Here is a 22,550-nt window from a genome sequence, read left to right on the forward strand (position 1 = left end):
AGCTGGGATGCTACGGGAAGCAGCTGGGAAGGACAAAGGAGGTGAGGAACAGGAGCAGACCCATTGGGAGATGTCTGTGTGTAGAGGAATTGAGCCCAACACAACTTCTCTTACTGTTTTGTCCAGCCAAGAAGACAGAAAGGTGCTGCACTGCATCTCGAGCCAGAGTTCTTGCCTCTTCCCAGGAATGTTGGAAAAGGAGGAGATGCCCCAGCAGCTGTCCCAGCTCAGGGATCTGGATGTCTCTATAGCTGACAGGGCCGTGTATGTCTGTCCTAGAGCGGCACCAGGCCTGGGCGAGGGAGACAGAACAGCAGGAGGGTTGAGGGCAGGCGGCTTTGCCAAAGCCCTGAACCCAAGCGCGTGTCCAGGGCTCCGTGGGCAGGCAGGACTGTCCAGGGCCATGCCGGTCACAGCTCCCAAAGCAGCTGGGTGGGCAACAGCCCCGCGTGGGGAGAGCTGCAGGCTGCTCTGGGGTGCAGGGATGGGCAAACGGTCTGGCCGGAGGGTGCCTGGCTCCTTACCCCCAGTGTGGGATTCTCAGCCAACATGAAGCTCAGCCCCTCAATCCTCCCCACGGTCCTCTGCCGCACATGTTCTCTCTCGGAGCTGCTCAAAGTCAAGAGCATCTGGGAAGAGAGAAGCTGCTGGTGAGCACTGGGAGCCGCCACCACTCCAGCAGAAGCAGCACCGCTCAACTCTTGTGCTGGACTGGCCCACTCCATTAAGGGTTCCCCAGGACTCGACCAAAGCCTGTAGCGAGGCTCTTGCCCTGGGGTCCCTGGCAGGCTTGGGGCACACGCCCCAGGCCAGCCCTGTGGCCAGGCAGGAAGGCAGATGCCACCCTCTGCGGCCACTGTGCTGCAGAAGAGCCTGGAGGGCAGCCCCTGGTTCCCCGGGGAGGTGGGCACCCTCCCGGCAGCGCTCTCTGCACGGCACGGGGTGGGACTGTCACCTCCAGAGTGGACACCCCGCCCCCCAGGGTGAGGAACAGCCCTTGCGAAGCCCAGACTTTGCACACCCAGACCTGGAAGATATTGTGCAGCAGGTCACTGACTCTGGAGGCACGAGAGTTGAGAAGCAACGCCTGCAGCATGTTGTCCATGGACCGCATGGTCTGCAAGAACACAACGGGTTGTGGTCGTGTTTCCTGCCACCCCTCTCACTCCCAGGAGACTGATCTGAACTCCCAGCACTGAAGGACGACTCCCGCACTGCTGCGCTGTGCCCGGGAGAGACCCGGGGCAAACAATCTGCTCTGGGCAGAGCAGCCTGTGAAACTGGACATGGCCAGGCCCACAGGCAGGGGACGAAGGGATGAGGGTGGGACAGCAGACCTGAGACCCTGCCCTGCCTTGGATCTCTGGTTCTATCGTGGCACGGGGTGGTTGGGGAGCAGACAGAGGGACCGGGGGCTCCTGTAGCTCACGCAGCACTTACTTCTAAGTAGAGGTAACGGTCCATGTCCTCCACTTCTGGTGGAAGCGCGAAGACACTGGAGAAGCAGGCTTGGAGCAGCCGTGTCTCCTTGCCCTCCAGCACCCTCTCCACTGCGCTGCAAAGAGAGAGAGTAGCCAGCCGCACGCTGGTACCTGGAGCAGCGCCTCGAGGCCTCGTGCAGGCGGCCCCGAGAGGGATGGGCAGGTACCTCAGTTCGGCAATGGCACGCATGGCGATCTGCCGCAGTGCCGTGCGCAGTTGGTCCCTGGGCTCCTCTTCCAGCAGCACCTGCAGAGCACAGCCGGGATGGGACCTGCAGCTGGCAGCACCCAGCGCCACCAGCCCCCGGCCCTGCCCAACGCTGTCCTCACAGGGTGCCGGTGCCGCAGTCCTCGACCCCTTCCCCAGAGCCGCCGGGTATCCCCTCACCTCGATATTCTCTGCCAGCTTGTATCTCCGGCAGAAGACATCCAGGCCCCTTGGCGAGCAGTGGCGCCTGCTGGTGTCACACAGGTCACGGATGTCCATAAGAAACCCAATCTTGTGGCTCTCCTCCTGGCAGCCGGGGAGCAGAGAGGCAAACAGGGAGCGTGAGATGGGGACACGCGGCCAGCGGCACCGCAGCATGGGGGTGCAGTGCCCATTAGAGACCTGGGAGCAGCAGCTCTGCCCAGCCTGCACCCTCCAGCACTCCACAGCAGAGCCCCTGTCAGCAGATGCTGGCACAGCCGCCTTTAAAGCGGCCGCGGTTACCTTTTCTGGGCTGCTGAGAAAGGACACGATGGAGTCCATGTATCCCCTTAGAAGTCCATTCACAGGTAACGCATCGGCATCTAATAAAGGGGGAGAGCAGGGAGGGCTGCAGAGAGGGCTTGCAGGCAGGACAGAGCAGAAAGAGCTCTGTCCCCCATCCAGCCGCACGCCTGCTGCCCCGGCACAGTCTCCCCGTGCGTGTCAGGGCTGCAGGATGCCCGGCAGATGGGCTGCGATGCTGGAGCCAGGCAGGACGGGGAAAGTGCCCAGTGCAGCGAGTGAGGAACTCGCTTCAGACGGGCAGGAAAGGTCCCCGTCCCGCAGCACGGCTGCCTCCTGCCCGCCCAGCTGCCTCTCGCTGCCCGTGCCCTGCAGCAGGAGCTGGGTCCCCTCTGCCCGCAGAGGCTGTGCTGGGGCCGGCTCCCAGCTCCGAGCAGCCCTGGACTTCAGGCAGCATCATGGCCAACACCTGTGGAAACCCCCTGCCAGCGTGCAGGGAAACGTGGTCCTGGTGTTGAGCAGGGAGTGCTCGCTGGCCCCCGCCCTGCCCAGACAATCAGGGCCCCTCACTCACCCATCTCCAGGTCCTGGGCCATGCACAGCTCCTGGGGCTCTGCTGGAGAGCTGCTCTCCTGGGGAGCCCTGTCCTCCTCCAGGGCCACCACGGGGCAGGTGAGGTGTTTGTCTGCCATCTCGTGGGTTTGGGGAAAGAGGTATGGGTGAGGAATGGGGAAGACTTGGTGAAACACCACGAGTCTGCCAAGGGCAGCCGGGAAAGACGTGGGCTGCACTTGGGGAGTCCTCAGCACAAGGCTGCCGGGGGCAGAGGGGAGTCTGCCAGGGGCAGCTGAAGTGAGGGTATGGTTGGACTCGATGATCTTAAAGGTTCGCTTCCAACCAAAAAGATTCTCTAATTCTCAAACTCAATGAAAGACGTGGGCTACGCTCGGGGGCTCTCGCCAGCTCCGTGCTCGCACCCTGTCTCGTCACCGTCTGCCGGACAGTGTGGGCTGGGGCTGCAGCTGCGCTGAGCACAGGCAGGGCAGTGGGTGTCACAATGTGAGGTCACAAAGGGCCCCACTGTGACCCTGCGCCTGGGGAGCGAGGGGCAGCATGTCCCGTTGGGAGGAACAGGCCAGTTCAGCCCTGGGCACCTGGGTGCTCTCGGGTGTCTCCAGGTCCCCCTTTGCCCTCATGTCCCCTCGGGACTGCCCTGTTGCCCTGTGGTATGTTCCAGAGCCCCGTGTTCACCTGGCTGGCTGATCTGAACAGCAGTGAAGCTGCTCCTTTAGTGGGTTTGTAGAGATTTCTAGGGAATTCCAAGGGAGGGCAGCAGAGGGGATGGGCTTTGTGTGCTGTCTCACCGCTTACAGAAGCTCTCAGTGGCTTGAGGATAAACTGACCATATAACCAAGTGACAAAATGTTGGAGCGGGCAGAGCACAAAAGGAGGAATCCAGGTGGTGGGGGGTGAAAAAGGTGGAAAGGCTGAGGTACTAAATGCCTTCTTCACCTCAGTCTTTAACAGTCAGAACAGTTGTGCTCCAGGTACCTGGCCCCTGGAAGCAGAAGACAGACATGGGGAGCAGAGTGAAGCCCCAATGATCCAAGGGGAAATGGTTGGCAACCTGCTACACCACTTGGAAACGCACAAGTCTGTGGGGCCAGATGGGATACACCCGAGGGTTCTGAGGGAACTGGCAGAGGGGATCACTGAGCCACTTTCCATTATTTACCTGCAGGAGGACAAGAGACACAGAATATCGCTGCTTTCCCTTATTAAATTCATCAGTGGCCACACAGTGACTTTGTTTCTCGTTTAACTGTTCCTGCAGTAGTAACAGCTCATTATGGGGCCCTTGAATTGCCTTACAGGTCTGGGCTGAGTTTTGATCTGGACTGTTGCTGTGCTTGGCGGCTGCTGTCCTTGCAGACCAGATGAACTCACTTCTGCCACCCTGCCTGGCAGTTCATTCCATCCGTGTCACAGCTCTGTCTGCAGCACTGACAGCTCCAGCTCCCCCAGTCAGGTCCCTGCTGAGGACATTTCCTCACATCTGGGCTGAAACACCCCAGCTGTGGCACCAGCCCAGCTCTGACCTGCCACAAGAAACCTGGTACCAAGTGTCCAAGAGCCCATGTGTGCAAAGGCTTTGCTGCAGAGCACAGACATGACATGGCCAAAGATTGATGAATGTCTCTCTAGACCTAGGAGTATAAAACCAGGATAAAATGCATTAACTCATTCAACTGAAGATATTCCTCCTTCAGCTTGGAGAAATTAGATCCTTTGCTGTAATCTTCCTGGTGTCCTGTCTAATGATGGGACAAGAAAAGTTGATTCTCATAGTAATTCATTGTTTAATACAAAGACGACAATGATGTGTCTCTGAAGAGGAGAGAGAATCAACATCACTGATTAATTGAGGTTGTTTGAAAGGATTTGCTCCTAGAGCCCCAGGGACACCTGGAGGAGTCCAGAGGGGACAGAGAAAGGGACATCATGGGCTGCTCCTGTGCTGCTGAGCTGGGCTGGGCTCCTGGGACACAGGGAGCTCATGGCAGCGGCAGCACTGCAGAGAGACAGCTCTGCCCAGGAGCAGCTCCTCTGCACACGCAGCAGGGCTGAGGGCTCTGCCTGCAGCACCGAGGGCACAGGAGCCAGGCAAAGAGAGGGGAAAGGCAATGTGGGGGGTTGGTTGCTGAGGGCTCACTGAGAGACAAATCTTCACAGTTCTAACACGGTAAGTCTCTGGCTGTAGGACAATGCAGCTGCATTTCTTGGGGGATCTCCTAAAGATGATACATCCCACAATTTACAGGGTCTGTCAGGTCTCTCTCACAGTTTTTCTCATGTAGAGGACAAGAACATGGTCCAGACCAGCACTTCCCTGCTGCACTGTCAGAGGGACAGGGCAAGATGGCAGCTTCTGCTGAGGGTGATTGCAGGGGGGGCACCTAGGGGTGCCCAGGGCTGTCCTGCAGAGCAGGGTCCCTGCACCCCAGGGCTGTGCCGGGCAGGGACTCTGCCGCCTGCCAGGGTCAGCGCTCAGCCTGCCCGGGAGATCCCATGGCAGCAGCTGTGGGTGGAAGGAGCGACCCCCGGCAGGGCAGGCAGGGAGCTTGTGGGGTTGAAGGGGGCTGTGTGGGTCAGGGCTGCTCAGAGCTCCAGATCCCCCCACAGACATGGCAGAGAGGCCTTCTGAACAAGGACATCGAGACAGCAGCAGCTGCAAGGGAAGGAGTCTGTGCTTTCAGTTTTCCACTCTTGGTTGTGTGGGTGTGCAGTGGGAGATGGGGATTTATTTCTCTCTTTGGAGAAGACACTGAGACCCCAGTTCTCATTAGGATGTGTCTGAGCTGCTCCTGAGCCCCTGCACACACAGAGCTGCCCCTGGGCAGTGCCAGGAGGTGTGAGCAGGACAGAGCTGAGCACACAGCGCGTGGGACGGGGTCTGTGACACTGACAGGGAGCAGACCAGGGACAGACACACAGCCGCAGGGAGCACAGACATGGGCAGGGAGAAGGAGCTCCTACCAGATATGCCAGGGACAGGATTCAGGAACCCCCCTGCAATCCCCTGCAGTGCAGACACATTTCCCAGTGCAACCCCTGGTCTCCTCTCCTCCCCAGCAGACCCTCTGCCCCAAAGCCATGGGGTCCAGGTCACCAGTCTCCACCTCAGCAGCTGGACCTCCAGGTGAAGGGTTCCTCCAACGTGGTACACAAAAAAGGTGCTAAAAGTACTTGCTCTACAGTGTCATTATGTGAGTGGCAGCAGCACAGCCGGGTCAGGAGAAGGTTCCACAGCATGCCCGTATGCCTTTCTGTCCTTGCTTTATTTCTCAGGAACACTGCAGCATTCTTCTCTGTTTCTCCACCTGTCCCTGGTGCTCTTGCTCTCTGGGGTTGGGGCGGCATTGTGGGTCACTTCTTGTTCTGACATCAACTCAGGGGGTTTTGCCCCAGAGCTGTGTTCATGGAAACCAGATGCCCAAGCTGCATTTTAAACTGTGACGAACAGTTTTTTCTCACTTGGTAGAAAGAGAGAATGAGCTGAAACATCCCTCCATCAGGGAGGGGGTTTTCCATGACAAACAGCATGTTTATTTTCCTCAGAGAATTCTCCCCTAGCATGTCACTGCCTTTTCTTCCTTCCAAGGTCTTCATGCCCACAGGCAGCAAATGTCCAACAGCAGCTCCATCACCCAGTTCCTCCTCCTGCCGTTCACAGACACACGGGAGCTGCAGCTCTTGCACTTCTGGCTCTTCCTGGGCATCTACCTGGCTGCCCTCCTGGGCAACAGCCTCATCATCAGCACCATAGCCTGGGACCAGCACCTGCACACCCCCATGTACTTCTTCCTGCTCAACCTCGCCATCCTTGACCTGGGCTCCATCTCCACCATTGTCCCCAAGTCCATGGCCAACTCCCTCTGGGACACCAGGGCCATCTCATACTCAGGATGTGCTGCACAGATCTTTTCATTTGCCTTCTTGACAGCAGCAGAGTATTCTATGCTCACCATCATGTCCTATGACCGCTACGTTGCCATCTGCAAACCCCTGCACTATGGGACCCTCCTGGGCAGCAGAGCTTGTGTCCACATGGCAGCAGCTGCCTGGGCCACTGGGTTTCTCAATGCTCTGCTGGAAACAGCCAATACATTTTCACTGCCCCTGTGTAAGGGCAATGCCCTGGGCCAGTTCTTCTGTGAAATCCCCCAGATCCTCAAGCTTTCCTGCTCACACTCCTACCTAAGGCAACTTGGGCTTCTTGTGTTTAGTGCCTGTTTAGTTTTCATGTGTTTTGTGTTCATTGTGGTGTCCTATGTGCAGATCTTGAGGGCCGTGCTGAGGATCCCCTCTGAGCAGGGACGGCACAAAGCCTTTTCCACCTGCCTCCCTCACCTGGCCGTGGTCTCCCTGTTTGTTAGCACTGCCATGTTTGCCCACCTGAAGCCCCCCTCCATCTCTTCTCCATCCATGGACCTGGTGGTGTCTGTTCTGTACTCGGTGGTTCCTCCAGCAGTGAACCCCCTCATCTACAGTATGAGGAACCAGGAGCTCAAGGATTCCCTGTGGAAACTGATAGCTGGATTATTTTCTGAAGCAATAAACTGCCCATCATCTTCTGCATAACAGTTACAGTGTAAATTGTTGCAGGCCCAACCTGTCTTCTGTTTTTTTTGTTGCCACTTGTGGTTTTCTACATGTGATAATATAGTCATCCCCTTTCTAATTCACTGTCTTCTTTCCTTATTGAGGAGCTGTGTAAATGAGGAGCTGTGCTCTATGTGTGTTTCAACAAATTAAAAGTCCCTGCAGCATGTATTTTTTTCTGAGATCCCTTCACCAAGGGCTGTTTGGGCTGCAGGGATGGTTCCTGTGTCCATGGGTGGAGGGGAACAGAGTCCATCCTGGCAGCCCTGCCAGGGACCACCAGTGCTTGTTCTTCCACAGCTGTTCTGGTTCCACTCCCACACTCTCCTTCTCATCCCTGGTGTTGGTGCAAGGCCTTAGTGCTCTGGCAGCTTGGTCACCATCCTGCTGTGTGTCAGTCCTGTGAGCGCAGGCATGGACAGGCAATGGGCACTGCTGTGACAGAGCTGGCCTCACAACAGCCTTTCCAGATAGAAAGGTGATCTCCTATGGGCAGGGCCTGAAGGTTTAGATCTTCTTCCAAACCTTCTCTCAAGAATATTACCAAGAAACTGGCCCACAGATGAAACACTATTGTACATCTGAACAGTGTGTGTGTGCAGGGCTGGCACACAGCAGTGTCCTCTCGCAGCCAGGCTCCTGCCAGAAACCTGCAGGACCAGCAGAGCAGGGGCTGGGCTGTGCCCCTGTGCACTGGACACTCCATGGAAGGAGCCCCAGGGCATCGTCATGGACTGGCCCCTCACAACCACCATTTCCAGCTCTGGCCTCTCACCCACAGAGGTTTTTCTTCCCTCTATGGATGGACACTCAATGAATAGTTCAGCAATTTATGTTTGCTTTGTACAGATGAGATGTGAGCATGCACATCATGTACGTGAGGTGACATGAACCTGAGTGAGCTCAAACACCATCATCTATTCCTTTCCATTCCATTAAGGCCTGTGACACAGACGAGGTCCTGAGGTCACTTCATATTGAGAGGAACAACCTATGGGAAATCACCTGAATGCTGCACTGGGTTGTGCTTCCTTGAACTTAGCTCCCTGTGTCCATTCCTCATGACGTGGGACATCTCAGATGAGTGCAGAGCAGGTGACACACCACAGGGCTGAGGTGTCTCCCGTCCTTTGGGAGTGGCAACAGGAGGCCAGAGGGACACTGTGGCTCCTGCCTCTGTGTGTAAAAGGGACAGACTCTGTCTCTGAGCATCCCTGGGTGAACAAGGAGTCCTGAGACCAACTCAGATATAGATGCCTGACAGAACCCTGATATTTCTGTGTGTGACTCCATTAACAAACCCCACTTGATCAGTGAGATTCGTCTCAGCTGCCTTGAAAAGGATCATTGCAAGTGCTCCAGTCTGCTCTGTCACCCTTTCTTGTGATTCCAGACTGTGCTCTCATAAGTGTCAAGGAAACCAGAATGGCTCTGGGGTCCTTAGAAAACTCAGACCTCATACCCATCTTCAAGAAGAGCAGGAATAGGAACTGGGAGAATAACAGGCTGGCGACCCTACCTCCCTCCCTGGGAAGGGGATGGGACTCGTCCTCCTGCAGCCATTTCCAGGAATGTGAGTGACAAGGAAGGGGAAAGAAAGGCATGTTGTGTACAGGGTGTTTGCAAGGCTCAGACATGGTCTCCTTCTGGCCAGAGTGGTGCTGATGGGGCTCAAGAAGTGGATGCTGGGTGGGAAGTTGGCTGAACCATCAAGCCCAAATATCACCAGTGGTACAAAGTCCTGTGTGTAGCCAGTTACTGGTGTCATCCCTCAGTGACCAGCACTTGGACAACACTGTTGAACATCTTTATTCTCCCCTTCTATGATGTAACAGAGTGAATCTTTAGTGCCTTTGAGGATGATGCAAACCTGGGTGGAGGCCTTGAGCAACCTCACCTGGTTCACTCTGCCCTGAGCAGGAGAGTGAGACAAGATGAGTGAGACAAGGGCTCTCTGCAAACCTGAGTTATTCTGTGATTTGACAGAATTTTTGCCTTGGACAGGTTTCTGGAGAGAGAATAGGTAGAAGAAAAGGAAAAAAAAAAAAAGGCAAAAGAGGACATATGTGCTGTGTTAACATAAATACAGCAGTTCCAGTGAGGAGTGCTTTTCACTCTCATTGTTAGTAGGAAATATATTTGAATAATTTGAACAAGGTGAGGAAGTGAGATGGGTGTCTACAGCCTGTGGGAAAGAGGGGCAGGAGTAGGACTGTGTAGAGCACGGTTCAGTCTTGTTCAGGTCCTGGGTGCTAAGGAGGGGGATGGATGGGTGTGGTATTATGAGTTCAGTTGTGTCTCAGACACTCATAATCCAGTTAGAATCGTGTGGCTGTGAAGGGGACAGTGAGGTCAGTTCTGTCTCTGGAGGTGACAGCCCAGCAGCAGGGACATGGCTGGGAAAGAACCTCTGCCCAAGTGCCCACAGGCCCTACCCAGGAAGTGGCCTTGGAGATGGGTTGTCATGTCCATCCCACCTGAGAACATGATGGGACAGCAGCAGGGACATGGTCGTGTCTGTCAGAGAAGCTGAAAGAACAGCAGCAGTTGTGGGATTTAGAAGATCATGGTGAGGTAACTTCTATCTAGTCAGGTAAAAGACCCTACGAAGCCTAACAGGTTGGGTTCCCTGCATGAAGGGCAGTTTCTGAGGTGGCTGAGCTTTCCTTGATAGTGGGAATAAGAAGGAAACAGAAAAAAAAATATCAGAAAGTACAGTTTTGAAGGTGAGAACTGGACATGAGGAGTAAGAAATGTCGCTGGAAGGGCAGTGCTGTGGGGCAAGAGGTCACCCAGAGGGAGCTGGATCAGCCCATGGTTTGTGTGCCAAAGAGCAGCCAGTGAGGGTGCAGACACATCAATGAAGGGGCAGAAATGCAGGGGTGAGAGCAGGTGGGGAAGCGAGATGGGTGTCTGCAGCCTGCAGGGAAAGAGGGGCAGGGGTAGCACCGTGTAGAACAGCCTGTGGTGGAGATGGCAAAGGGCGCTGTAAGGCTGGAAGGGACCCACAGACCCCAGGTCTCTGTGCCCTTGGCCAGGGCAGTTGTCTCTTGTTGGAGAATGGCCAAGAGAGAAAGGGCATGAGACCCTCTCTACGGAGAGGATCTCTTCTAGTTAGCATGAGTAGGCCTCAGTTAGCATGAGCTGAGCAAGGGTAAGTGAGAAGGTATTGCCTGGGAAAGGCCTGCACAAACAAGTCTCACAGTCTCAGGAGGCAGCTCCTGAGAAAGGCCTGGATAAACAAGTACCAGGAGGCAGCTCTGAGATAACAAGGGAATTCACATACTAGGGGGGCCACAGAAGGGGATAGACTCATTATGTATGTTGGGATGGGCTCATTACGTATGCTATCAAATCGGTGTTTGACAAGTAGGCATAATTAATAGAACCATTATAAAAGTCTGTGCTCTGTGTCAATAAAATGAAGCATGTTTATCATCCGCAACGGATGGCTGTATTTCTTCCTCCATCGCCGTAGGCCCGAACCCATGCCAGGGTCTTGACCCCTGACAGTCTCTGCCACTGAGTCCCAGGAGAAGACATGTTGTCCTCATGGCACTGGGGCCTTGTTGCCTCCTTGCAGCCCCATGGGGAAGTTTGAAGTTGTTGTACCAGTGTTGTCCTTCCCTGGGCCTTGCACACCCACATCCCACGGTCCCAGGAAGAGCCCTGAGCCGTGTGTGAGGGACAGGATCCCCCTTCCCATTGCCTGGAGTTCATGGCTTCTCCTTTCTGCCTCAGAAAGCAAACCAAGGGGTTTCTGAGCATCAGAGCTGAAGAAAAGACTCAAAGGAGACCTCATGGTTGCTACAGCTTCCTCACAAGGGGAGAGGGAAGGGAAGGCACTGATCTCTTCTCACTGGTGACCAGTAAAGGAACCCGAGTGAATGGCAGGAAGATGTGCCAGTGAAGGGTCAGTTGGACATGAAGAAAAGGTTCTTCCCCCAGAGGTGCTGGACACTGAACAGGCTCCCCAGGAAGGTGTCACGGCCCCAACCTGACAGTGTTCAAGAACAGACTGGACAACGTCCTCAGACACACGGGGTGACCTGTGGGGTGTCCTGTGCAGGGACAGGAGTTGGACTCCATGATCCTTGTGGGTCCTTCCAACTCAGGACATTCTATGATTCTATGAAACACTAGGTCAAAATTCCCTGTTTTCATTGTGCAGATGAGTTGTAAACATACACATCATGTGCATGTCCACTGTGTGCATGTGGTGAGATGAACCCAAGGGAGCACAAATGCCATCAGCTATTCCTTCCGGTGCCATAAAGGTCAGTGGGACAGAGAGGGTGTTCAGGGGTCTCTTCCAACCTGCGTTATTGTAGGATTCCATGAATCTTTTCCTTGGAGAGCTTTTCATATCAGAAAAGACAGAGAAGGAAGAAGAAGAAAATTAGGTGCAGAAGCAGAGATATAAAATGCCCCAGAGTAAATACAGCAGCTCTTCTGAGGAACGTTTCTGCACTCAAACACTTGATAGGAAATCTATTGGATAAATTTGATGAAAGCAGCTTAGTTTGATCTGCTCACCACTGGACCACAAGGAGGGTGATGGTGGGTACGATGCCCTGTGGTCACTTTGTCTCAGGAACTCTTAGTCCAGTAGGGAACCAATGGCTGTGGAGGGCACTGTGAGGTCACTTCTGCCTGTGCAAGGGATTGGCCAACAGCAGGAACATGGCTGGGAAACGACTGTGAGGTCACACACACGAGATGAGCAATCGGACCCAATCAGCATGGCTGGATGAAAGGCAGGTCCTGCTTGACCACCCTGATCTCCTTCTGTGACAAGGTGACCGGCTGAGCAGATGAGGGAAAGTCTGTCGTGGGGAGTGAATCCGCCACACAGGCTGTGGGTGTTGTGTCCTTAGACTGCAGTAAAGCCTTTGACACCATATCCCACAGCATCTCCTGGAGAAGCTGCAGCTCGTGGCCTGGATGGTGTATCTGCGATGGGTAAAGAACTGGCTGGAAGGCATTTTAGAGCCATTTTCCCCTTCCTGTTCACATGGGCATCCCATGAATGCATCACTGCTCTCTGCCCCAGTGTAGACAGGCACAAGGCCTTCTCCTCCTGGACCTCTCACCTCACCTGTGCCACTGTTTTCTCCAGCACCCTCAACCTTGACTGTGGGATGCCCAGAACAGCCCTCCCAAGACAGTTTGACAAAGCCTTTTTTCTACACCATCCCCACATCCCTGATCAATCGTCTCATGTACAGATCAAGGACCAGAAAGGTTGGGCGCAAGTGGAGCTTGGAGAAAAATGGTCAGGAAAGCTTTGAGGTGCACAGAGAGCCCAACAACATGTTGGCAAGCTGCTCTCTCTGAACAAGCCCAGAAGACCAGCACAGCATTTGCTGTGTCCCAGAAACTCACCTGGAAGGTTGGGATATGCAGAAAAGGTTTGGTCTGGGAAGGGACAGACAGGGGCTGGTGGAACTGGCTGGTGTGACCGTGAGATGTCTCTCCAACACCTCAGAAAAGTCCTGGCTCTCAGGGAGGCTGCATGGTCCTCTGAGAAAGAAATTATCAAAAACAACTTATCATGGAATCATAGAATAATTGTGGTTGGAAGAGACCCTTAAGATCATCGGGTCCAACCATAACCTAAATCTGGCACTAAACCATGTCCCGAAGAGCCCCATCTATCTGTGCTTTAAACACCTTCAGTGATGGGAACTCCACAACCTCACTGGGCAGTCTGCTCCATTGCTTCAAAACCCTTCCCTGAAGAATTTTTTCCTCATATCCAATCTAAACCTCCCCATGTGCAACTTGAGGCCATTTCCTCTTGTCCTATCACTTGCTACTTGGGAGAAGAGACAACACCCTCCATGATAAAACCTCCTTTCAGGCAGCTGTAGAGAGTAATAAGGTCTCTCCTCAGCCTCCTGTTCTCAAGGCTGAACAGCCCCAGCTCCCTCAACCGCTCCTCATAAGACTGGTGCTCCAGACCCTTCACCAGCCTTGTCACCCTCCTCTGAACTCTCTCCAGCACCTCAATGTCTTCCTTGCGATGAGGGGCCTAAAACTGCCCCCAGGATTCAAGGTGCAGCCTCACCAGTGCCCAGTACAAAGGGATGATCACTTCTCTAGTCCTGCTAAAGCTCTGATTGAATCAAGGCTTGAACACCTTGGTGTGACCCAGTTTGTGACAGGTTGGACTGCAGACTCCTGAGGTCCCTTCAACCTCAGTTCTCTCATGATCCCATTGTGATGTTGGGCTCTGTTTCAGACTGGAGCAGAGCAGGCGATGATGGGGCAGGATCCACCTGTGCTGTAGGTGACCATCTAAACCAACATCTCAGCCAGGGAACCAGCCAACACCTCAGTGTGACTCGCTCTGGGCAACGTGTGAGGAGTCCTGGGCAGGGAAGGTTCAGAGGGCATGGGGTGCTATGCAAGACACAACATGATCTTGGCTTCATGCCTGCAGGCCCATCAGATGTCAGTTGATGTCAGTGAATATGAAAATAAGAACAACTGAAGACAAAGATCCAAAGCAAAGGAAGGTGCCAACTTTTTTTCTTTCTTTTCTTTCTTTTCTTTCTTTCTTTCTTTCTTTCTTTCTTTCTTTCTTTCTTTCTTTCTTTCTTTCTTTCTTTCTTTCTTTCTTTCTTTCTTTCTTTCTTTCTTTCTTTCTTTCTTTCTTTCTTTCTTTCTTTCTTTCTTTCTTTCTTTCTTTCTTTCTTTCTTTCTTTCTTTCTTTCTTTCTTTCTTTCTTTCTTTCTTTCTTTCTTTCTTTCTTTCTTTCTTTCTTTCTTTCTTTCTTTCTTTCTTTCTTTCTTTCTTTCTTTCTTTCTTTCTTTCTTTCTTTCTTTCTTTCTTTCTTTCTTTCTTTCTTTCTTTCTTTCTTTCTTTCTTTCTTTCTTTCTTTCTTTCTTTCTTTCTTTCTTTTCTTCCTCTCCTCCTCTCCTCCTCTCCTTCTTTCTTTCTTTCTTTCTTTCTTTCTTTCTTTCTTTCTTTCTTTCTTTCTTTCTTTCTTTCTTTCTTTCTTTCTTTCTTTCTTTCTTTCTTTCTTTCTTTCTTTCTTTCTTTCTTTCTTTCTTCTCTCTTTCTTTCTTCTCTCTTTCTCTCTTTCTCTCTTTCTCTCTTTCTCTCTTTCTCTCTTTCTCTCTTTCTTTCTCTCTTTCTTTCTCTCTTTCTTTCTCTTTCTTTCTTTCTTTCTTTCTTTCTTTCTTTCTTTCTTTCTTTCTTTCTTTCTTTCTTTCTTCTTTTTCTTTCTATTCTTGTATGTATTTATGTATTTATTTAAGTATTTATGTATTTATTTACTTATTTACATTATTATTTATTTACTTATTTATTTATTTACTTATTTATTGGCTTGTTTGTTTCTTTGTTTATTTATTTATCTATTTATTTATCAATTTATTTATGTTAAAGTCTTTCTAGGGGAGTTTCTTTTCTTTGGAAAGGAAAGTGTTTTCCAGAACTGGGGATGGATTTAGGACAGAAATGTCTTCAGCTCCAGGGACACAAACACCTGGTGCCAGTGTAGATGCCCCGGGAATCCCTGCCCAGGCTCCACCTGCACTGCAAGGTGCTCTGGTCTCCCCAGGTCCTGTGTGATAGATGCCAATCCCAGGCCAGCACCTCAGGTACACTGGGGCCCTAAAAAGGCCTTGGCTGTTTATGGTGAGACATCTGATGTACTAAGGGTAGGAGAAGAAATATTGGTCTTTCCCTGTACTTCTATTAACAACACTATTCTTTCATCTCCCTCGTCATTCAGGAGTTCCCACCTCTCCTGATTAAATGTCCCTGTCCAAGGACAACTTTCCAGCACTGTCTGGACATTTACCCTTCCCAGTGCTCTCAGGTTTCCCCTCCACTCGCTCTTTGGTCATTCAGTGGCCTCTCAACTGTCTGGTTTCTGCTTTGAGCTTCAGGGAGTTAGAAACTTGCCCCGTTCTTCAGAGCTCTAATTGACATGGCAGTCAACACGTTCATTGTGTTTATTTCTATCCTCTCCTATCTCTCTGTCTAAACCTCCCTTGTGGATGCTGGACCTCATTAGATCCAGCTTACACACACAGCTGAGGAAAGTGTTTTGCTGTTTATTAAACTGTGCAGTATTTGCACAGGAGAGCAGGTGGAGCTGGTGCACAGGAGCTGCAGCATCTCCTGCAGAGCTCAGTGGAGAAGTCTGATGTAGGAAATGTGATGCAATCTCTGGTGGCCAATGGAGGAACCGGCAGACTGGGGGTGGGGGCGAGGAGCCAGGTTGTCCATACAGTGTCCAGCCTCAAGGGACTGTTCTCCTGCCTGTCCAGATGTCTCCAGGAGACCCTCGGGATCAGTGTCCAGTGTAGAATGCTGCTGTCACTTCTTCTACACACTGGAAAATGACAGAAAATACCCTTGAAAGAAAAACCCTCCTTTAGGAAATCTTTGAAATCTTCATCAGCAAGTGTCCCATTGAAACCTCTCCAGTTAGTTCTACAAGTCTGGAAGATGTGAAGAAAATTACAGAAAGAAACATTGCTCGTTAGGGCTTTCTGTGTTTTAATGAGCCCCGTGGTGTATTTGGTGCTGAGTCCATGAACCTCAGATACCAAGCACAGCCTGAAGAATCTGCTCAAGAAGTCCAAGTCAGAAGCAAACTCCAAAGTACCTTGAAGCATTAATGGGCCCCACTGAGGGCTGTTACTGACAAAGCCTCCCCAGGGGCTCGTTAGAGCAGATAATTGGAGGCAGTGATTGCATCAGGCAAAGGCAAAGTGCAGCAGCTCTGATGCTGAGAAAGCCCTTGGTTTGTTTGATGAAGGACAATGGCCAAGCCTTGAGCCCCTGCCCCTAGGAAGGGAGATCCTGTCCCTCACGTGTGGCTCAGGGCTCTTCCTGGGGATGTGTGGAGTGTGATGCCCAGTGCGGGACAATGGTGTGACACTCCCTAGGGGTGCAAGGAGGCAATGGGTCGCCATGGCCATGACAACCATGTGTCTCCTCTTAGGCCTGGCTGGCAGGGACATCAGCCATAACCAAGGGGACAAAGACCTTGGCACTTTCAAGGACATCCAGCCTTGCCAGCGCCCTTGGCCATGTCCACCACGGTCCATTCTGCACTGTCCCATGCCTGTATCTGTTTCCCCACAGGCTGCAGACACCCCAGGCACTTCCCCACCTTGTTCTCAGCCCAGTGTGTCCCCACCTGTGCTGCTGTCTCTCCATCCTCACCAGCTGTTCCTTGAAACACAAAGTCATGACTGTTCCAGAGTCCTTAATGACCACAGCACTGAGCTCATAATGGCATTTCTTTATCCTGAGCTCCACTCTGGACCTCCAGAGCTGCAGTTTCTGATGGTTTTCCTTTCTCATGCTGTTCCCTCTACCAAAAAAAAAAAAAAAAATTAAAAATTGACACCATCTTGGAAAGTGGTTTTCAAGATTTCTGAATCTACTACTGCCCTTTCTTGTCATGGTGTTACCACAGCCACCAACCAAGACCATGAGAGCTGCTTACATCCTGCTCCCAGTCCCCAGGTGGGATAAGGGAGAGAACTGAAAGAGAAGGGAGAAACTTGTGGGTTTAGAAAAAATATAATAAGACAATGAGAATAATACACTGCTACTACTAATATGCTTATAATAAATACACATAAAGTAAAATATATGATACTCAGTGCAATCCCCCACAGAACTCCAGTTGTGCTGAGGCAGCCCAAAAGAAGAGAGTACCCTGGTCCTGAACAGCTGATCCCAGCAAGAGAAAGTACAAGTGCAAAAGGCAGAGAGGTCCACGGGCCAACTGAAAAACAGCAAAACATCATGAAACTGAACTAACACTGAACTCCCAATAGAATGGAACTTCCGAACAGAGCTAAGCAAAGTAGCCAGAAAACCAAAACTAACAGGCTGGAAAAGGCATCTCCAGCTTTATACCGAGCATGATGCTAACGTTAGAGAATAGGTTGTTGATTGACCTGGATGTCAATCCAGGTGCTGTCCTGTCTGTGCCCCCTCCTACTAATATGCACCTGCAGCTGGACTCCAGAGAAGTCTTTGGTTTCACTGACAATAGTCCAGGTAAATTAAATAGAAATAGATAAATTAAATTAAGAAAATATACTCTGTGCTATCCCCCGTGTAACTCCAGTCACACGGAACAGCCAGTCCTGCAGAAGGGAGTACCTTGGTCCTGAACAGCCCATCCCAGCGAGAGAGAGCAAAAGGGCAACAGGCAGAAAGGCCCAAAGGCCAACGGCAAAATGGCAGAATGGCAAAAGGCCGAACTGACATCGAACTCCTGACAGAATGAAACTTCTGAATGGAACTGACCAAACCAGCTGGAAAACCCAAAGTAACGGATGTAACAAGCCCTAAAAGCTGGCTCCAGCTTTATACTGAGCATGGCGCTAATCATAGGGAATATTTCATTGATCAGCCTGCATGTCAATCCAGACGCTGTCCTGTCTGTGTCCTCTCCTGCCAATCTGCATCCACAGCTGGATGGCCAAAAAAGTCCTTGGTTTCCCTGACAACAGCCAAGATATCAGTGAGTTCTGACATTCTTTTCATACCAAATGGCAAACATTGTAAAGCTGTTAAAAGAAAAAATGAACTCTATCGCAGGGAAGAAACAGCGTTATCTCATTATTCTCATAGTAAATGTAAGCAAAAGACCATACTGGCTGTGAAGGAGAGAGGTTCAAAATGCATGAAGAAAACCCAATTTTAGTAAAACCAGCACGTTTCCTCAGCCTCCCCTTCACCAGGCTAAAGAAGTTTGGGTCTCTCAACATCTCCACATGTGACCCAGACTTTCTCTGGCCACACGACAGCTCCTCCCGTTCCTCCAGAATGGGGAACCTCACACTGGGACACACCGCTCCAGATGTGACCACACCAGTGCTGAGTCATGATGGACAATAACTGCCCTTGTCTGGGTGGCCACGCTTCTCCCAGTGCAGCCCAATGTGCTCATGGGCATGTTCCTGTTTAGCACCACTGAGAACTGGCTGAACATCCAGGTTCAGAGGGTTGTGACCAGTGGCACAAAGACCAGCAGGAGGGACCATGAGGAGCACTGAAGGACACCGCATCCCTACGCAACATCTCCTCCCACAGGTGTCTCTTGGGTCCCTGGAACCACCTCAGTGACAAGGCGGAGAGCACTGCCTGTATGGTGTGGAGGAGATGGGGTCTGGAATGAGGGTCCAGGGGCAGTTTCTCCTGGTTGTTCATGCAGCAACAAGCTGGGGTGGACATTTGGAGAGAGGAACTCTTCCTAAGGGCCTCCAGTGGGCATGGCGATGATCTAGATGCATTCAAGGACCTTTACGTCCTTATTGTAAAAATATGTAGGGCCCAGAACTACACACAGAACTCAAGGTGAGGCCGCACTAATGCTGAATACAGTGGCATAGTCACCTCTTTTGACCACGTGGCCATGCTGTGTTTGATGCACCCCAGGATGGGGGTTACTGTCTTGACTGCTGGGGGACAGTGTTGCCTCCTATTGACCCTGTGGCCAACCATCACGCCAGATCCCTTTCTGCAGGGCTGCTCTCCAGCCACTCTCTCCTAATCTACACTTGCACTCAGTGTTACTCTATCCCAGGTGAACAATCCAACACTTGGACTTGTTCAATTTCATGCCAAGTGCTGGGTCCTGCACTTGGGTCACAACAACCCCAGGCAGCACTACGGGCTCAGGGAAGAGCAGCTGGAAATCTGCCCAATGGAAAAGGCCCTGGGGGTGTTGATGGACAGTGACTGAACATGAGCCAGCGTGTGCCCAAGTGGGCAAGAAGGCCACCAGCATCCCACCATGCATCAGGAATAGTGTGGCCAGCAGGACCAGGCAAGTGATCATCCCTCTGTTCTTGGCACTGGTGAGGATGCACCTCAAATCCTGTGTTCAGTTTTGGGCCCCTCACTACAAGAAAGACCTTGAGGTGCCGGAGTGAGTTCAGAGAAGGGCAACAAAGCTGGTGAGGGGTCTGGAGAACAAGTCAGATGGGGAGCAGTGGAGGTAAGTGCGGCTGTTTAGCCTGGAGAAAAGAAGGCTGAGGGGAGAGCTTATTGCTGTCTACAGCTACCTGAAAGGAGGTTGGAACATGGAGGGTGTTGGTCTGTTCTCCCATATGGCAACTGGAGAAGGAGAGGAAACAGCCTGAAGTGGCACTTGGGAAGGTTCAGTTTGGATATTAGGAAAAATTTCTTCATGGAAGAGTTTGTGAGGCATCGAAACAGGCTGCCCAAGGAGTGGTTGAGTGACCATCCCTGGAGGTCTTTATACTACATATAGATGAGGTTCTTAGGAATACGGTTTAGTGCCAGAGTTGGGTTAATGGTTGGACACAGTGATCTTGAGGGTCTCCTTCAACCTAAATGATTCTATGATCTCATTGGGATGAGAAACATGGTGAGGCAGCTCTCCCAGATGGAGTACTGATATGGATGGATGGATGGATGGATGGATGGATGGATGGAGAGATGGATTGGGACAGAGAGGAGGATCAGCCTATCAGCCTAAGGGCTGGGGCCAGCCATGGCATGATGGAAGCAAGGCCAGCCCCCCTTTGTCCCCTGCTCTTGTTTCCAAGATATCCTTTACACCCATAGCTGGCAGCCCTCCTGTGCCAGCCCCTCTCACCAGCACACGACTCCTGGCCAGGAGCTCTTCATGTTGCTCCTGCTACTGCAGTGACAGAGCAGCCTGCCCTGAGCTGGGGAATGCAGAAATAGGGTTCTGTGGGTCATTCATTCTCCTGTTGAAGCACAGAGCACAGGGAGCAGGCTGTGGTGCCTGGAAAGCACAGCGAGACAGTCCAAGGCAGATCACTGAAGGTCCTTCACCATCTTCAGGAACACTGGGCACCCACAGATGGACACTCAAACCAGCACCATGACGTAACATGGTGCCCCAAGTCCTTCCCTGAGCCATGAAAGACACAAGTACGGCAGCATGGCCTTGTGGGGGAAATTTATTCAGGTTGACCACAGCTTTGGAAGAAGAGCCCAAGCTCCAAATACTGAGACTGAGGAAATCCCCTTTTGTGGGGTGTTTCAAAATGATGGCCCCAATTTCAGAAATACAGTAATTTCAAAATGAGTCCACACTTGTATTACAGAGATGTGACACAGGACACCAGCTGTACCACGGTCCCAGAAACAGGTAGACAGGCCTCTGAGTCACTGCTCTGGAGAAGTGCCATGGGTGAAGAAATTCCTTGACAAACATGGTTATCACAGATGAAATGCTCAATGCACAGGAGGATCCTGAGATGAACTGGAAATCACTTCTGAAGAGACATGGGTAACTTATTGCTGCTGACAGAAAAATGACTGAATCAGCTTCTTCAGTGCCACTTTCAGTTCCTGGTTCCTCATGCTGTAGATGAGGGGGTTCACTGCTGGAGGCACCACTGAGTACAGAACAGACACCACCAGATCCAGGCCTGGGGAGAACACGGGGGGGGCATCAGGTTGGCAAACATGCCAGTGCTGATGAACAGAGAGACTACGGCCAGGTGAGGGAGGCAGGTGGAAAAGGCTTTGTGCCGTCCCTGCTCAGAGGGGATCCTCAGCACGGCCCTCAAGATCTGCACACAGGACATCACAATGAACACAAAACAGCCAAATGCTAAACAGACACTAACTACAAGAAGCCCAAGTTCCCTGAGGTAGGAGTGTGAGCAGGAGAGCTTGAGGATCTGGGGGATTTCACAGAAGAACTGGCCCAGGGCATTGCCCTTGCACAGGGGCAGTGAAAATGTATTGGCCGTGTGCAGCAGAGCATTGAGAAACCCAGTGGCCCAGGCAGCTGCTGCCATGTGGACACAAGCTCTGCTGCCCAGGAGGGTCCTGTAGTGCAGGGGTTTGCAGATGGCAACGTAGCGATCGTACGACATGATGGTGAGAAGGTAAAACTCTGCTGAAGCTAAAAAGACAAACAGAAAGAGTTGTGTAGCACACCCTGCATAGAAAATGACCCTGGTATCCCACAGAGAGTTGGCCATGGACTTGGGGACAATAGTGGAGATGGTGCCCATGTCAAGGAGGGCGAGGTTGAGCAGGAAGAAGTACATGGGGGTGTGGAGGTGCTGGTCCCAGGCTATGGTGGTGATGATGAGGCCGTTGCCCAGGAGGGCAGCCAGGTAGATGCCCAGGAAGAGCCAGAAGTGCAAGAGCTGCAGCTCCCGTGTGTCTGTGAACGGCAGGAGGAGGAACTGGCTGATGGAGCTGCTGTTGGACATTGGCTGCCTGTGGGCATGAGGACCTGTGCAAGGAAGAAAAGGCAGTGACAAGTTAGGGGAGACTTCTCTGAGGAAAATAAACATGCTGTTTCTCATGGAAAAACCCCTCCCTGATGGAGGGATGTTTCAGTTCATTGTCTCTTTCTACCAAGTGAGAAAAAACTGTTCATCACAGCTTAAAAGACAGCTTGGACATCTGATTTCCATGAACACATATTTGGGGCAAGACCCCTTGAGTTCGTGTCAGAACAAGAAGTGACCCACACTCGCACCCCAACCCCAGAGAGCAAGAGCACCAGGGACAGGTGGAGAAACAGGGAAGAACACTGTGGTGTTCCTGAGAAATAAGGCAAGGACAGAAAGGACAGAAAGGCATACGGGCATGCTGTGGAACCTTCTCCTGACCCGGCTGTGCTGCTGCCACTCACATAATGACACTGTAGAGCAAGTACTTTTAGCACCTTTTTTGAGTACCCCTTTCCAGGAACCCTTCACCTGGAGGTCCAGCTGCTGAGGTGGAGACTGGTGACCTGGACCCCATGGCTTTGGGGCAGAGGGTCTGCTGGGGAGGAGAGGAGACGAGGGGTTGCACTGGGAAATGTGTCTGCACTGCAGGGGATGGCAGGGGGGTCCTGAATCCCCTCCCCAGCATTTCTGGTCACAGCCCCCTCTCCCTGCCCATGTCTGTGCTGCCTGCAGCTGTGTCTCTGTCCCTGGTCTGCTCCCTGTCAGTGTCACAGACCCCGTCCCACCCGCTGTGTGCTCAGCTCTGTCCTGCTCACACCTCCTGGCAATACCCAGGGGCAGCTCTGTGTGTGCAGGGGCTCAGGAGCAGCTCAGACAAGTCCTAACGAGAACTGGGGTCTCAGTGTCTTCTCCAATGAGAGAAATAAATCCCCATTTCCCACTGCACACCCAGACGAGCAAGAGTGGAAAAATGAAAGCACAGACTCCTTCCCTTGCGGCTGTTCCTGTATTGAT

General features: G+C 52.1%; 1 protein-coding gene and 1 pseudogene across 2 annotated transcripts; one reads left to right on the plus strand and one right to left on the minus strand.

Moving 5' to 3' along the window:
- Positions 1 to 6,378: 6,378 nt before the first annotated feature.
- LOC309452355 (olfactory receptor 14J1-like) lies at positions 6,379 to 7,335 on the plus strand (the record flags this gene model as incomplete). The annotated part of the gene is made up of 1 exon (XM_082076991.1): positions 6,379 to 7,335. The coding sequence occupies one exon, from the start codon at positions 6,379 to 6,381 to the stop codon at positions 7,333 to 7,335; it is 957 nt and encodes a 318-aa protein (XP_081933117.1).
- Positions 7,336 to 20,634: 13,299 nt separating this feature from the next.
- On the minus strand, positions 20,635 to 21,569 carry LOC309452356 (olfactory receptor 14J1-like; annotated as a pseudogene). Its single transcript has one exon. The product of its transcript is annotated as an olfactory receptor 14J1-like (transcript).
- Positions 21,570 to 22,550: the final 981 nt, after the last annotated feature.

The sequence above is a fragment of the Streptopelia decaocto genome, assembly GCF_964273445.1.
Source record: "Streptopelia decaocto genome assembly, contig: HAP1_SCAFFOLD_75, whole genome shotgun sequence".
Classification (NCBI taxonomy): Eukaryota; Metazoa; Chordata; class Aves; order Columbiformes; family Columbidae; genus Streptopelia; species Streptopelia decaocto.